The sequence below is a fragment of the Pongo abelii genome, chromosome 6 (assembly GCF_028885655.2).
Source record: "Pongo abelii isolate AG06213 chromosome 6, NHGRI_mPonAbe1-v2.0_pri, whole genome shotgun sequence".
In the NCBI taxonomy this organism is placed as follows: domain Eukaryota; kingdom Metazoa; phylum Chordata; class Mammalia; order Primates; family Hominidae; genus Pongo; species Pongo abelii.
Window position 1 is genome coordinate 131,607,249 of NC_071991.2, and position 14,914 is coordinate 131,622,162.

General features: G+C 40.7%; 1 protein-coding gene across 2 annotated transcripts in view; it reads left to right on the forward strand.

Annotated features, from left to right (window-relative positions):
• The window catches only part of LRGUK (leucine rich repeats and guanylate kinase domain containing), a 147,901-nt gene that overhangs the window by 129,659 nt on the left and 3,328 nt on the right, over positions 1 to 14,914 (forward strand). For both annotated transcript variants that reach the window (XM_054559831.2, XM_002818474.6), the window contains exons 17-19: positions 1,671 to 1,759; positions 3,061 to 3,186; positions 12,341 to 12,489. In XM_054559831.2, coding sequence (XP_054415806.1) covers positions 1,671 to 1,759; positions 3,061 to 3,186; positions 12,341 to 12,489 — 364 coding nt within the window. The remainder of the gene's footprint in view (positions 1 to 1,670; positions 1,760 to 3,060; positions 3,187 to 12,340; positions 12,490 to 14,914) is intronic.

Consider the following 14,914-nt stretch of genomic DNA (forward strand, 5'->3'; position numbering starts at 1 on the left):
TTATTTAAACCTGTAGTTTTCAAATGGTGAAATGTAAATAGGGCTTGTTCCTTCCTTCTCTCATTACATCCTCCCCTGACTTTCCCAACACAATTTTCTCCTCATCTTGTTTACATAGAAACACAGAGCTCAGGGAAAAAGTAAAATGATTTTGGTAGTCAAATATCCACTGGAGAGTGTGTTCAATGAGCCCATGTTAGCGCTCATGTGTCACGATCTCTAAAGAACAATTTCAAAAGCTTGACCTAGACTTTTTCAAGCTAGGAACAGTTGACAGCAAATTCTAATCCAGGTTATAAAAAATGGTAAACATTATTCACTCTTTATATTATCCCCCCCAAATTCATACTGTTGTACATTAAAGTGGTTTGTTGAGGTCCTGCTTTGTGCTAAAGTGTGTGTGCTGTGTGCAGGGATACAGCAGTGACAAAAGGGATTCTGATTTCTTTGGGATGTGACTTATTTCCAGAGATGTTAGGTGTGTCAGTCTTGGCATCACTACAGATAAGTTATTGTGATGCAAAAATGTTTTTACAATCACATCAACTTAATTCTTAAAAATTGATTTTAAAAAACTGCCCCTAAAGACACGCAAACAAACACTTGAAACTATGCTAGCCCCCAAGGCTAAGACAGGTGATTAATCTGGAGTTGTGGTTTCACCACCTTTAACTATCGTCTATCCTTTCCCTTGCACGCTTGTTTGTTGTTATTTCTTGTGAAATTTTAAGTGAATGCCAATTTATAGTGGAGCCTGGTAATGACATAAAAATCAAAACAGCAAGGCTTATTTCAGATTAAGTTACTGGAAGCAAAATACATACAATGCAAAGATTAATGTATTTTAAGTGTACTTGCTGTTTAAATAAATACCATTATAAATCCTCTTGTAAATAAGTCTTTTATGTAAAACAAATAATCACTTGTTAATTTATCTCTTCTGTAAATTAAGAAATTTATGTATTAGGTTTGCTTTAAGGGAGGAAATCCAGTACCTGGACAGTTGCTAAATAGGTCATACTCCATCAGGTGATCTGTGTATCAATGCATCCTTTGTTATTTATAAAACAACATGTGCCATCTGGGTTTCATTTCCTCCTTTTTTGTTGCCTTTTGCCACCAGATCATAAACCTTTTGAATGCAGAGACTATTTTTTATGTATCTGTATCCCCATTAAATGCTTACTAAACAGTGATAGTGATATTTGTGAAATAATGAGAGAAAGACCGCCCTCTTAAATTTTTCCTATTTCTGGATCATAATTAAACTTTGGTGGCTATGTTAATTCAATCAGTTAGCTACTATATGTGCTGAGATCTGGGAAGACTAAAAAGACCATAATAGTCTGTACCTCTGAGAAGTTTATAATCTCGTTAGAAAGATAAAAATGCACACATAAAATGTGAATAAAAATTGCCATATTGTTATTTAGATGTCAAATAGAGTTTATATATTATATTACAGTCTTTATAAAAATACTTTGGCTTTATTTATAAAGTTTGTTCTTTTCTTTTTCCTGAGTGAATATCAATTGTTTTTTATGCCTTTTCCCCCCTTTTCCTTTCCACATATTTGTCAATCTCTAGTACCAAAGAGAATTATTATAGATGTTTTAATCATTTGACATTTTTAACATCAATACAATTTTCTAATGACATTTCTTACCTAGGAAAGAGATTCTATACAGAGACAGCATGAGGCAGCCCGGCAAGCTCTAATGGGAAGGATACGCCCTGATCACACACTCCTATTTCAAAGGTAGCAATTTATCACATGAGCAACTTTAGATTGATTTCCTAGTGTTCAAATATATCAAACGAATCCTAAATCATGAACATAAACAGAGACCTCTGTCCTAAAATGGACCCTGTGATTCAGCAGTAAACCCAGTTCTAGAAGTTGTATTTCCTTTTCATTTGTATACATTTTTAAAAGGCACAATATGCTCATAGCTACTAGAAACTGATGATTTTTTGAAGATTGCAAAGAATATTTCTTTGCAAGAAGAAGACGGGTGATTAATCTGGAGTTGTGGCTTCACCACCTTTAACTATCGTCTATCCTTTCCCTTGCATGCTTGTTTCGATTCTTTTTATTGTTTGTAATTTTAAGTTATCTATTGAGAATCTTTAATCAATATAAATAAAATTACATTTTTGTTCACTTGTTTGCTGCCATGTCAAAACAGAGTGATTAATTTTCTTTATGTTGGTAGGCTATCTTTGGATAGTCGGATTCAAAAGACAGGCTGTGTGATATATGCAAATTTGTATGGGGGGGTTGGGAGGGTGGTGGCCGGGAGTGAGACACTGTCCCCCAGAGCAGCTGAAGCTGGGCCTGGGTGACCACTGCCCAGCAGAATGCCAGGCCTGTTCGAACACCCTGGACAGAAAAACTATGCAATTTTAAATATGAGTTCCAAGTGGGTCATCACAAAGGCAGATAGATGCTTTGAATTTGCCTGCATTTATATGCAACTGGGCTGCTTTGCACATAGCAACTCTAGCAAGTCTGAAGAACAGCAGGGTTTATTCACGAAAAATGGCTAATGATTCTTTTTCTTTCAAGTCAGTCTGAGGGAACAGACTTGCATACAGCACATATGAATAGATGAAAAAGGATATTTTATGCTAGAGTTTAGTTGAACGTATAATGGTAGAATTTTTAGAAATATTTTACAAAAATATTTCAAAGCATTAGATTATAAATAAAGTTGGAAAACACCTATTTTTAACTTTTATAGCAGTTGATATATTGCTAGCCCTTGCATAACAAATGGACTAGGGAATCTCCAGGAAGATAATTTGCCTATATTAGTACTTTAATGGCTATGGAATATTCACAGCAATGAATATTTACTTAACCTTCAAATTAGAAAGTAATGATGCCAATGACTTAGACAAGCTCTGATGTGAATGTTTCTGAGTGGATACGTTACATTATTTCACATAGATCTCATTGGCATTTGTGTTTATCTGGGATGTTTAGGTATACATGTGTGTACACTTGGTATCATTACAAAATCCTTTGGTTTTTTTTTTTTTAATTTCCAATTCCAGGGGTCCAGTACCAGCACCTCTCACCAGTGGTCTACACTATTATACAACTTTAGAAGAACTATGGAAAAGTTTTGATCTTTGTGAAGACTATTTTAAACCTCCATTTGGACCATATCCTGAAAAGAGGTGAGTTGAGGAGTTTTGTTGGATGGAATTGGCTATTTTCTGCTGGTTAGTTAAAATCATGGTACTCATCTCTAGGCTTCAGAGAAATCCTAAAACTGGGAAGCAGGGCCCTAACTCCCGCTGTAGAATTTGAAGGGAGTAGACCCTGCCCCTCTATGGAGGGCCCAGGCATATAACCTAAGTTCACCATTGGAAGCTTTTATCTGTGACTTTGAATCTTGAGGGAGTGATACAAAGACACAGGGGCAGTTAGAGGTTATTCAAGTCACCAGTAGCAGAAGAACCAAGATTTCAGAGGAAGAGCACAGACATCCATTGTGGTAAGGCAGGCAATGATGTTCTGCTAATCTCTTCCTGTACTGTGATTCAGCGGTGTTCTTGGTTCCTAGCTTACCTTTGTTCCTGCCTCATTTTAAAGCCTGGTTCTCTAGTTTCCATTAATTTCATAAAGTACACCATAACCTTCCAATAATTCCCTTTTTAATATTCACCTTGGACAAAGAGTGTCTGTATTTGCAACCAACCATTCTGATTAGTATGACGCTGTATTTCAAAATGTTTACCAATGGAAATCCAATATATAAAAGGCCATTTCAGGGTCTCAGTGTTTAATATGTCATAGTGTGGCTCAAAAGCTGAAAATGTTTAGGCTGAGGGCCCCATATAGACCACAACAGAGCCTCCATTGCTGATTGTAGCACTGTGCTTTTGAGAACATTCTACTACATTTTGTTTCTCCTTCAGTTGCTACCGTCACTGCAGCTGACCATCTCGCTGTAGGTCTTGAAAACAAATTTACACAAAGATCTGGCTGGTTGGGTCAATTGCCATCTACTACGGGGTGCCCCTCTTGGGTAGAGATCTCTAGCCAGGGCCCTCATAGGTTGCTGGCTGGTCTATAGATTGGCTGTCCCTATGTCAGGCACCTATCCTTTAGCCAGTATTCTGTGGTCAGACCAGTGACAGCGAACCAAGTGGAAAACTCTTCAGAAGGGGGCTGCAGGTATGGCACTCTCTGTGTGGAGCATTCAGACGCATGGCAATGTAATGGACATACAATGTGACTGGAAAAAAGCTCACCAAAATGTGAACAGTGGCTATTTCTCTAGAATTACCAGTTATTTTATTCTTCTTTATCCTTTTTTTTTTCCTGTAATACCTATATTATTTGCACAGGGATATATATTTTATTTCTATATCCTAAAAAACTATTAAAAATCCCTAAGAATTTAATGAAATATTCAATAAATGAGAAAGTAAAAGGATTTACACCAAAATATTATGTTATTATCTTCTAGTGATAAGATTATGGCTAGTTTTTGTTTTTTTGTTCACCCCCCCGTATTTTCAACAATGAGCATTTTTATAATTTTTGAAGCATTAGTATAACTTTATAAAGTTATTTTAGAAGTCTGTCACAGCAAAGGGATATTTTATGAGGGTGATATATCATAATGAGAATGAAAACTTTTAAAATGAGCAATGCTTTCCTTTATTTCTGAGTTTTATTGTTCTGACACTTGGGATTTCCTTCCATAAATTTGGTGATGAAAAATAGCTGTCCCCTCTAAACTGTCCCCTCTCAGTCTGCATGTTTCACTAGAGATTAGAGACCCTAGCATTATAATTAGTTAATTAGCTTTCTGCAACCATGTTGAAACTGTGATCTCTGAGGATTTGTTTGAGCTCTGAATTGTTAGTACAGTGAGGTAGGCAGATGGGAATATAGCAAAAAAGAGAAAACAAAATGGCCTAATGGGCTGCAGTAGGTTTACACATCATCTCTTCCCATGGTAAAAGGGGTCAGGCCTGTGGCTCAAGTCTCACACTTCACCCGTGGTCATGCATGTGTCTTTTAACTCCACCACTTTCTTTCTTCAGACTTTCAATGAGTATTCATTTAATACTTTGACATAAAGGAAAAATAATTGTTGAAAGATAGAACTTGCTCTGTGATGCCTTTTTTGGTGTGTGTCCTAAATGCAGACATATTCTTTCCCAAAACATATGTGTTATGGTTTGAGCTGTCCCCCATTCCCCCAATTTCATATGTTGGAGTCCTGACCCCCAGGATCTCAGAATGCGACCTTATTTGGAAATAGGGTCACTGCAGATGTAATTTGTTAAGATGAGGTCATACTGGAGTAGGGTGGGCTCCTAAGCCAATAAGGCTGTCCTTGTAAAAAGGAGAAATTTGGACACAGGCACACACATAGGGAGAACACCTTGTGATGAAGACTCAGATTGGGGTGATGGGGCAGAAGCCAAGGAGCACCAAAGCTTGCCAGCAAACCACCGGAAGTGATGAGAGAGGCCCGGAACAATTCTCCCTCACAGACCTTGGAAGGAATCAGCCCTGCTGACACCTTGATTTTGGACTTTAGGCCTCCATAACTGTGAGACAATCAATTTCCATTGTTTAAGCCACTCAGTTCATGGTACCTTGTTATGGCAGCTGGAGCAAACTAATACGACCTGTATTAAAAATCCAGTGAAATTTTTCTTTTCACATTCTTTCTGTGTTCCCTTTAACATACTACATAGTTATATGCTATGTATGTATTTAATTTATATGTTATACATATAACCTACTATTGTATGCACTATACCTTTATCACTTTGGGTTATTGCATTTTTTTGCTAAAAGATGGAAGAACATCTTTATGCATCTATCATTTGATAAAAAGCTCTATCCCATAAAACATAAATGCATCTACTGCTATATTTAGGGCAAAAGACTCAGTCTAGGTATAAATCTAAAGAGACGGTCCCATGCATAGGTTAATAATGACACTTTCCCAATGCAGGAAGTAGAGGAGAGATTTGTCTGGTGACTGGAAGAGCCAGATGTTGGCAATATTGGTCTCAGTTTACTCTTCTCTAGAAAGTGCTTCTTGGGCAAGCTCAGTAAACCTAGGTGGGAGCAAGAGATTGGGAAACAAGGTCTCCTAGGAGACTTTGCTCTGTATAAAGGGAGCCTAGGCCTGGTGCAGTGGCTCACACCTCTAATTCCAGTACTTTGGGAAGGCAAGGTAGAAGGATTGGATCATTTGAGCCCAGGAGTTGAAGACCAGCCTCGGCAACATAGTGAGACTCTGTTTCTACCAAAAAAAAAAAAAGTAGCTGGGAATGGTGGTGTGTGCCTGTCGTCTCAGCTACTCAGGAGGCTGAGGTGGGAGGATGGCTTGAGCACAAGAGGTCAAAGCTGCAGTGAGCCGTGATTGCACCATTGCATTCCAACCTGTCTCAAACAGGTAATTAAATTAAATTAAATGGACCTAACATTCTGGCATAGAATTCCAAAAGCTGTTGTCCAACAAAAAGAAGACAGTCCCAAGAACTCAGCCCAAGATGGTAAGATGGACCTCCTCCTTTGAGCAAGCCATTAGACTTCTCTGCCACTTGATAACAAGTAACTGACACTTCTAAGCAGAATCCTTAGGGTGCAGAGAGAGTGCCCCATCCCAGAATACCTCTATCTGGGAATGTTGGTGCCATGTAGCCCTAGCTGTAGTTGACAGACATCTGAGGTCCAAGTAGTAGGCAGGTGCCTATCCCCAGCAGCACGTGGGCTTTCCAGGAGAGCTGGTTCTGGATTCCCAAGTGCACCAGTGCTGTGGCCTCTGCTTGCCATTCAAACATAATACAGACAATGTGAGTGGTGCACATTAGCTGTGTCACCCTCAGTATGCCTATACCACCCCACTCCCTTACCTCCTGGGTCAAGGACAGACTCAGATGATAGCTAATTGCACTATGTTTTTCAATACTAGAGCCCTGAACTCCCGGGGATATCTATTAAGACTGGCTTCTACCCTTTTAATCTCTGCCACAGTCAATATCATCCTAGTAAACATAGATGCCTTCATTTAAATGGCAGGCTTTACCTTGTATAGACCCAATTGCATCAGCCTTTCCTATTGCCAGGTACGAATCTAAGTTAAATGCGGAGTGTGAACAAATGGGGTTCAACTTGAACTTGATCCTAGAAATGTACTTCTTTGCTGGGATAGGGATCATAACATTGGAACTACAGAAAAGAAAGTATAATCACAGCCACCTACTAGGTTCTGCAGCGAAAAATTACCTATTAATTTTCAACGTTTTAATCAACCTTTGGCCAAATCATGAAAAGACAGAACTATGAATACGAAGCTTAATATAATCAACTTTGACAGTGAAAAGCAGACCTGTAATGACAAAGTTTAGGAGGTAGACGTGGAGGGTCAATTTTATTATCTGTTGTTAATGAAAGAAGAAATGTAGTTTTAAAATATGATATATGAAGATGCAGATCTGACATATGGAAGAACTGAGAATAGTGATAGAACTATGTAGGGGGAGTGTTATAAAGTGAGTTGAGTTCTTCCGTATCATAGCAGAAATCCTATCTATTAAAAGATATGTTTCAAATTGATGTCAGGCCTGGGCGGTGTGGCTCATGCCTGTAATCCCAGCACTTTGGGAGGCCCAGGAGGGTAGATCACTTGAGGTCAGGAGTTCAAGACCAGCCTGGCCAACATGGCAAAAACCCATCTCTACTAAAAATACAAAAATTAGCCAGATGTGGTGGTACGCACCTGTAGTCCCAGTTACTGAGGAGGCTGAGGCAGGAGAATCAGTGAAACCCGGGAGGCAGAGGTTGCAGTGAGCCAGGATGGTGCCACTACACTCCAGCCTGGGTGACAGAGCCTCTCTGTATAATTTGACTTAATTTTAACTATATATAGAGAGCAGGTTGATTAAAATGTTAATGATAAATTTTTGGAGCATTGAGAAAAAGTTTGCCTAGGTCCAAATCAAATTTAAAAGAAAAACAGCAAGCTTTATACAACACAACAAAAGGGTTAATATTCAATACGTAAAGAGTTCAGACAAATCGGTAAGAAAAACGGTATGGTCCTTAACAGATAAATGAGCAAAAGACATACACAATTCACAAAAGGAGTGTGGAGAGGAGCAAATGAATAAATATAAAAAATAATGTTTAATCTTGCTTGTGATTAGAAAGCAATTTTAAATAATATGCCACTTTTTGCTTGTTGAATTAGCAAAACTGATTTTTTAAAATTATTTTTTAAATGGTGCAAAGAGAAAGATACTGCCGGAGAGCACAGATTTTGTTGGGAGATAAAATTTCACAATCTTTTGGGGAGCAATTAGGAAGTTTATAGCAAAATCCTAAATAATATATTTACTATTGACCTAGTTATCCTGCTTCTGGGAATTGATACTGTCTTAGACCATTCAGGCTGCTATAATAAAATACCATAGACTGCATAGCTGATAGACAACACACATTTATTTCTCCCAGTTCTGGAGGCTGGGAGTTTAAACTCAAGGTGCTGGCAGATTCAGTGCCTGGTCGGGGCCCACTTCCTGGTTTCCAGATGCCATCTTGTGGCATTGTGTAGATGTGTCCTCTATACATTGGAAGGGGTGAGGGAGCTCTCTGGAGTCTTATATATGGGCACTAATCCCACCATGAGGGCCCCACCCTCATGACCTAAGCACCTCCTGAAGGCCCCTCCTCCTAATGTCATCACCTTGGGGATGAGAATTTCAACATAGGAATTTGTGGGGATGCAAACATTCAGACCCTAGCAGATCCTAATAAATTAACATGTGGAAAATCATCGTATGCAAAGATATTCATTATGACAGAAAAACTTGGAAATAACCTGAATGTCCAAAAATAACAGAATGGTCAAATAAAGCATGAAGCATATACTTGGTGGACTATTATGCAGCAGTTAAAGATCAGGGTTCAGAAAACTGTTGATAACTTAAAATTGCTCACTGAAAATGTGCACAATTACATAAAACAAAAAGAGCCAAACTGTAAGAGTGGCTTTCTATGTGTGATTTTCCTTTTTCCTTCTAGTTTTCTGTATTTTCTAAATTGTCTATAATGCATATGATTTACTTTTATAATGAGAAGCAATTAGTGAACTTTATTTTTAGGAAATTAATTCAGTGGATAAAGATAAGTCAATCCAAAACAATTGAACTGAAGTATGAATGTGTATGGGATATGAGAAGCAGAGTTACAAAGCTAGTGGATCTTGTGTAACACTCAACCACATGCCAGTTTCCGTTCTGGGAATGTGACATATGTTATCTCAACACACACACACACACACACACACAAATTTATAACTACTACCCGGCGAGAAAAAAATGCTGTAATTTTCCTCATTTTAAAAATGTGACAACTGAGGCAAGTTAATTAGTCGGTAAAAGGACTTGAAGCTATCAAGTCTCAGAGCTGAGGTCTGAACCAAAGCCAAAAGGCTCGAATCTTTGTGCTAAGCCACTTGGCTACACTGTCTACAAGACTTAGAATTTAACTGAAGGAAGAAGACACGTATAGAGAAACACCAATGACACAGGCACGTCTGTGATGAATGAAAGACAATTAGTTCAGACATATTTTTTGTCTGACTTTCATTATTTTCTACCAGAGGTTTCTTTTGTCTTCCCAAACTACTTCTTATTTGCTAAAGCTCCCCAAGATATGCCAGCATCTCTGACAGATAATTCACATTTTCTGTGGCTTTCTAAAGAAAAATTATTAAACTTTTAAAAATGGGAAGGCCCTATATGTGCATTTCAACTCTATGTCTGAGGGGTTCACCTGCATTTATACCTGTTTTGTTTTTTTTTTTCTTTTTTGACACTTGCTGTTAACTAGAATTCTTTCTGTGTGTGCATGGGGGATGAGGGGATCTTTTTGCTTGGTCTCAGCATGATTCCTTGCCGAGGTCCTACCAATGACTGAGGGCATCCAGTGATGAGACAGCTGGGGAGGTCAAGAGCACAGTCTATAAATACTTCAATCAGCCACCATCTGGTCCTGGAGTCATTGGCTGGTGAGATCCAGAAACATGGGCCAGAACAAGCCCCCTGTGGCCTGTGTCAAAAGAGACACACATCCCTTGGGTTATGGCGCCCTCTTCCCAAGCCATAGTGGTATAAAACTCCAGGCCTCATGCTTCACCGCTCCTGCCTTTTCAGTAGTTGAATTATCCTATTCCCACCCCCGAACCTTCCCTTAAAAAGTCTACTCCTGGCCAGGTGTGGTGGCACATGCCTGCAATCCCAGCACTTTGGGAGGCCGAGGCGGGCGAATCACCTGAGGTCAGGAGTTTGAGACCAGCCTGGCCAATATGGAGAAACCCCGTCTCTACTAAAAATACAAAAAATTAGCTGGGCATGGTGGTGGGTGCCCGTAATCCCAGCTACTCGGGACGCTGAGGCAGGAGAATGACTTGAACCAGGGAGGCAGAGGTTGCAGTGAGCTGAGATGGCGCCATTGCACTCCTTCCTGGGCAACAAGAGTGAAACTCGGTCTCAAAAAAAAAAAAAAAAAAGTCTACTCCTTGTCTTTTTCCAGTTAGTTTTCCAAGCCAGCATCTTTCTATCATTCCTGAAGTTTACTTTGACTGAGAAGCATTCCAGAACCATTAAGTTGGAGAAGAGAAGCCTGTCTCCCAGTGAGGCCCTTCATATGTCACGATGGTCCCTCTGCTGAGAGCATTCTCCTTCCTCCCCTCCAGTTTCAACCTCCGCCCCACCTTCCCCCTTTTCTAGCTAATTTGTCCCTCATGTCTTAACTAAAATGGCACTTCCTCAAGGAGAGCTGTCCTGGTATGCCTAATATATCATCTTATAGCATTTGTGTTTTCCCTCATATCTCAGTTTTTGTAAAGCACGTGTGTGATTAGATACACCCCCCAGTCTGTAAGCTGGACAGGGCAGGTCCAGATCTCGTGTTCACTGCTATATCCCCTGAACCTCCTCAGTGTTAGAATTGAGAATGACTTGATAAATGAGTGACAGAAAAAGGTTAAGAGTATAAACAATCTTTGGGGTCCCAAGGTGGGAGATGGGGACTGCACTGGTCAGGGAGAGGGGAGAGGATCGTGTCCACCTTTCTGTCAGGTGGAATCAAAGCTATCCCCCTTGCTGAGTCAGAGACTACTCATGGCATGACTTCAATGTTTAGTAAGGAAATTTCACTCAGTAAATTTCTCCTGCCTTCTTGCTTAGGCCTGAGATCTGCCATGAGAGCTGCATTCTTTTAAGATGTTGGCCCTCATTAAAAGGCAAGATTTATCCAAAACGTAATGGTTTAAATATCAACCATTTTCGTGTGATCAATTTCAGATTCTCCAATGACAGCAAATATGGTGGGGACGAGGCACAGTGGTAGAAGTGCCTGTAAACAAGGTTCAGCTGCTTGCCAGGGCTTTGCAGGATGAGCTCCCCTGGTACAGCTGCCTCCCTGGAAGGGAGTGAAGCAACAGGTGAATCCCAAAGGAGAGGAACCTGGCGGTAGGAAGTGTTTGGGCTCAGAAGCAGGGATTTTAGGTGCCCAATCATACCTGAACATTATCCTAAAAATGGAAATGAGTGTGGGGCATAGTGGCTTACACTTGTAATCCCAGTACTTTGGGAGGCCGAGGCTGGCGGATCACCTGAGGTTACGAGTTCGAGACCAGCCTGGCCAATATAGTGTAACCCCATCTCTACTAAAAATCCAAAAATTAGCCACGCAATGGTGCATGCCTGTGGTCCCAGCTACTAGGGAGGCTGAAGCGGGAGAATCACTTGAACCCAGGAGGTGGAGGTTGCAGTGAGCCCAGATCGTGCCACTGCCCTCCAGTCTGGGCGACAAAATAAGACTCTGTCTCCAAAAAAAAAAAAAAAAAAAGGAAATGAAATCACAGTCCCCAAAACCTATGCCCAGTGTGAGGTCCAGATCAGGCCACCTACCATGGTTTTGTTTCTCTATTCTTGAAATAGCGCTGATTCTAAAATCCTGGAGATTAGGATCTGTGCCTTACTTATCTTGTTTTATACTCCAGCACTTATCATGATGTCTTGCTCTTAGTAAATACTCAGCCATGTCTTGTATAATGGATGAGACATTTATGCTAATGTGTACAGTACCTATTATACTTTAAGATATGTCAGCTCTATGTAGCACCTGCTATAGACACTGTTGAAAACTAGCTCAACACAAGACATATCCGCTAACTACTGTGGACTTGATAAAGGTAACCCAGTGAAGTCATAGGCATAGATTGTGTGGCCATTAGTAGCGAATAGTTTGCATCTCAAAAAGATCTTTGATTTTTCATTTTTTCAGTGGGAAAGATTCCTTGGTTTCCATGAAATGTTCATTGTTTCGGTTCTGTCCGTGGTCAAAAGAATTGCCTTTCCAGCCTCCAGAGGGGAGCATTTCTTCACACCTAGGATCAGGAGCCAGTGACAGTGACACCGAAGAGACCCTGAAAGGTATGAGTTAGGCCAAGCGCGGTGGCTCATGCCTGTAATCCCAGCACTTTGGGAGGCCAAGGCGGACAGATCTCCTGACGTCAGGAGTTCGAGACCAGCCTGGCCAAAATGGTGAAACCCCATCTCTACTAAAAATACAAAAAATTAGCCAGGTGTGGTGGTGGGCACCTGTAATCCCAGCTACTCGGGAGGCTGAGGCAAGAGAATTGCTTGAACCCAGGAGGCGGAGGTTGCAGTGAGCCGAGATCACACTACTGTACTCCTGGGTAACAAGAGCAAAACTCCGTCTCAAAAAAAAAAGGTATGAGTTGTTTTACGTATGGTACTATAAATATAAGTTATATATATTTATATTTGTTTATATATGTTTCCCACTGTCTTTTTATTGATCCTGATTTTTGAAAATTAAATGAGAGTATTGAGTCAGAATCTCCCTCTAAGGTAGAGTGTTATTTTGTTGCCCATTGTTATAGGTGAAAAACAAAGTTGAGAAAGGTGGGGAATCCACCCACGGTCACTTAGCTACTTTGAGTAGAAGCTGCTGCACTGTCCACCTGGCCACATTATCTGCAGGGGTCTGGGGCAAGGACCACATGCTCTTTGGAAGAGGCTTTGGTGAGGTAGACTCCATTCAGTGAAGGTGAAGGAAAGCATGGAGGCTTTGAGTTGCAGTCCAGTCTTCACTGTGGCGGTTTGGCAGAATTCTGACGGCTTTAGGCTTGAAGGATCTGGCCCAGCCCCGCTTCACCTCCTTTTTGCCCCTAGATCCCAAACACACATGTGAACATGCATGTCCAGAGGCAGAAAGGCCATTGCATTTTTCTCTCTGGGCTCCGCGGCAGTGTTCACAAATAACACTGAGTAAAGACCTTGAACAGGGTGGGGAAAACAAAGGACTGGAGGTGAAAATGGGAATGGGAGAGAATAATCTGGGTGTCAACAGGAAAGGTGGGGCTCTGTGAGTAGCTGATAGAGGAATGAAGTGAATGGGGAGAACTCTCTAATGCATGGAGGCTAGGAGACAGCCACCATTTGTAGTCTTGAGGGGATGTTTTGCCTGAACCCTGCTTGCTCAGGTGACCAGAGGTACTAGCAAGATAATACAGACCTCTTAATTTGCCTAGCATGAGAAGACACAATAGCTACTGTCTCCAAAAGGAAGGGATTACTGAAGCAGGCATCTTCTAAGCAATGTGAGGGTGACTCCCCTTCGCTGCAGTGGTATTAAGGATAGCTGGCTGGAATAAGATATTTTCAAGGATTTGACTCATGCAGGACACAAACAATAGGATGAGAGTTCTAACACCAAAGCTCCAGGAAGTAATTCCAAATTCACATGGCCTTCATGTCAGCTTGCAGGAAGTGGGAAATGTTTTAGGAATTCTGTAAAGGCTGGGACCTGCCACTCCAGGGCCCGAGGGAACCAGGAGTTCTGGACCAAACATAGCACTAAGGCTCACCACAGTTCTAGCTTCCCATAGGACAGTGTTCATGGACCGTCCCCATCTCATTTCCTCCCCCTGCCTGTATCCTTCCTTAAATGGGATGCTTAGGGTCAAATACCGCATTCTAAACCATCTGGCCAGAGCAAAGTGGGGCTGTTATCAGTGGTGTGGTACAGTAGAAAGACATTAGATTAGGAATCAGAAGATCTGTGTTCTAATTCCATTTCTCTACTGGCTGGCTGCACAATATTGGGCAAATCAGTTAACATTTGAGCCTTGGGAATAATAACATATCTGTCCTATAATAATATGGTATTATCATATATAACTATATATGATTGTAACATATATATGCATATTATATAATATCAAGCCAGATAAGATGAGTTTATGGTACAAGTAAGAAGTAAATTGCTAGATACCTGCTAGATATTGTGCTTGTAAATTTGTATACACATAGCAGAAGATTGTGTTGGTGTACTTTACGGGATGCTTTCTGTAGATTCATTTTGCTCCTTTGAATGGGCCACACTTTTCTGTTTCTTTGTATGCCTTTGCTCTTTTGTTGAAAATTGGGCATTTGAAAAAACAGCTACCTCTCCAAGGCTGCAGACTAGCTCAGTGCTGCAGAGGACTAATTAGTGGCGTGTGTTCTAAGCCTAGGATCAGGCTTGCATGCAGGCTTCACATCTTTTCAGGCCTTTCCTAGGTATGCATTTTCTCTGGGCTTGTGTGTGTGCTTTTTTCCCAGTTCCCCAGTAGACACAGTTGCTTTTAAATGTTTTAATCTTCCTAGGAGTCTCACCCCTGCTGCTTGTTGGGGCTTTAGCTGTTCTATCGTATCCCTCAATTAGTAGCCCCTGTGTGGTTTTCATGAGCCATCCCCACTGCTCCTGTGGCTTTTCCTCGTTTGAGATCCCAGCTATGCCTGTTTGGGCCATTTGAACTGTGAGTTAGATGACACAGACACCAATCAGGCA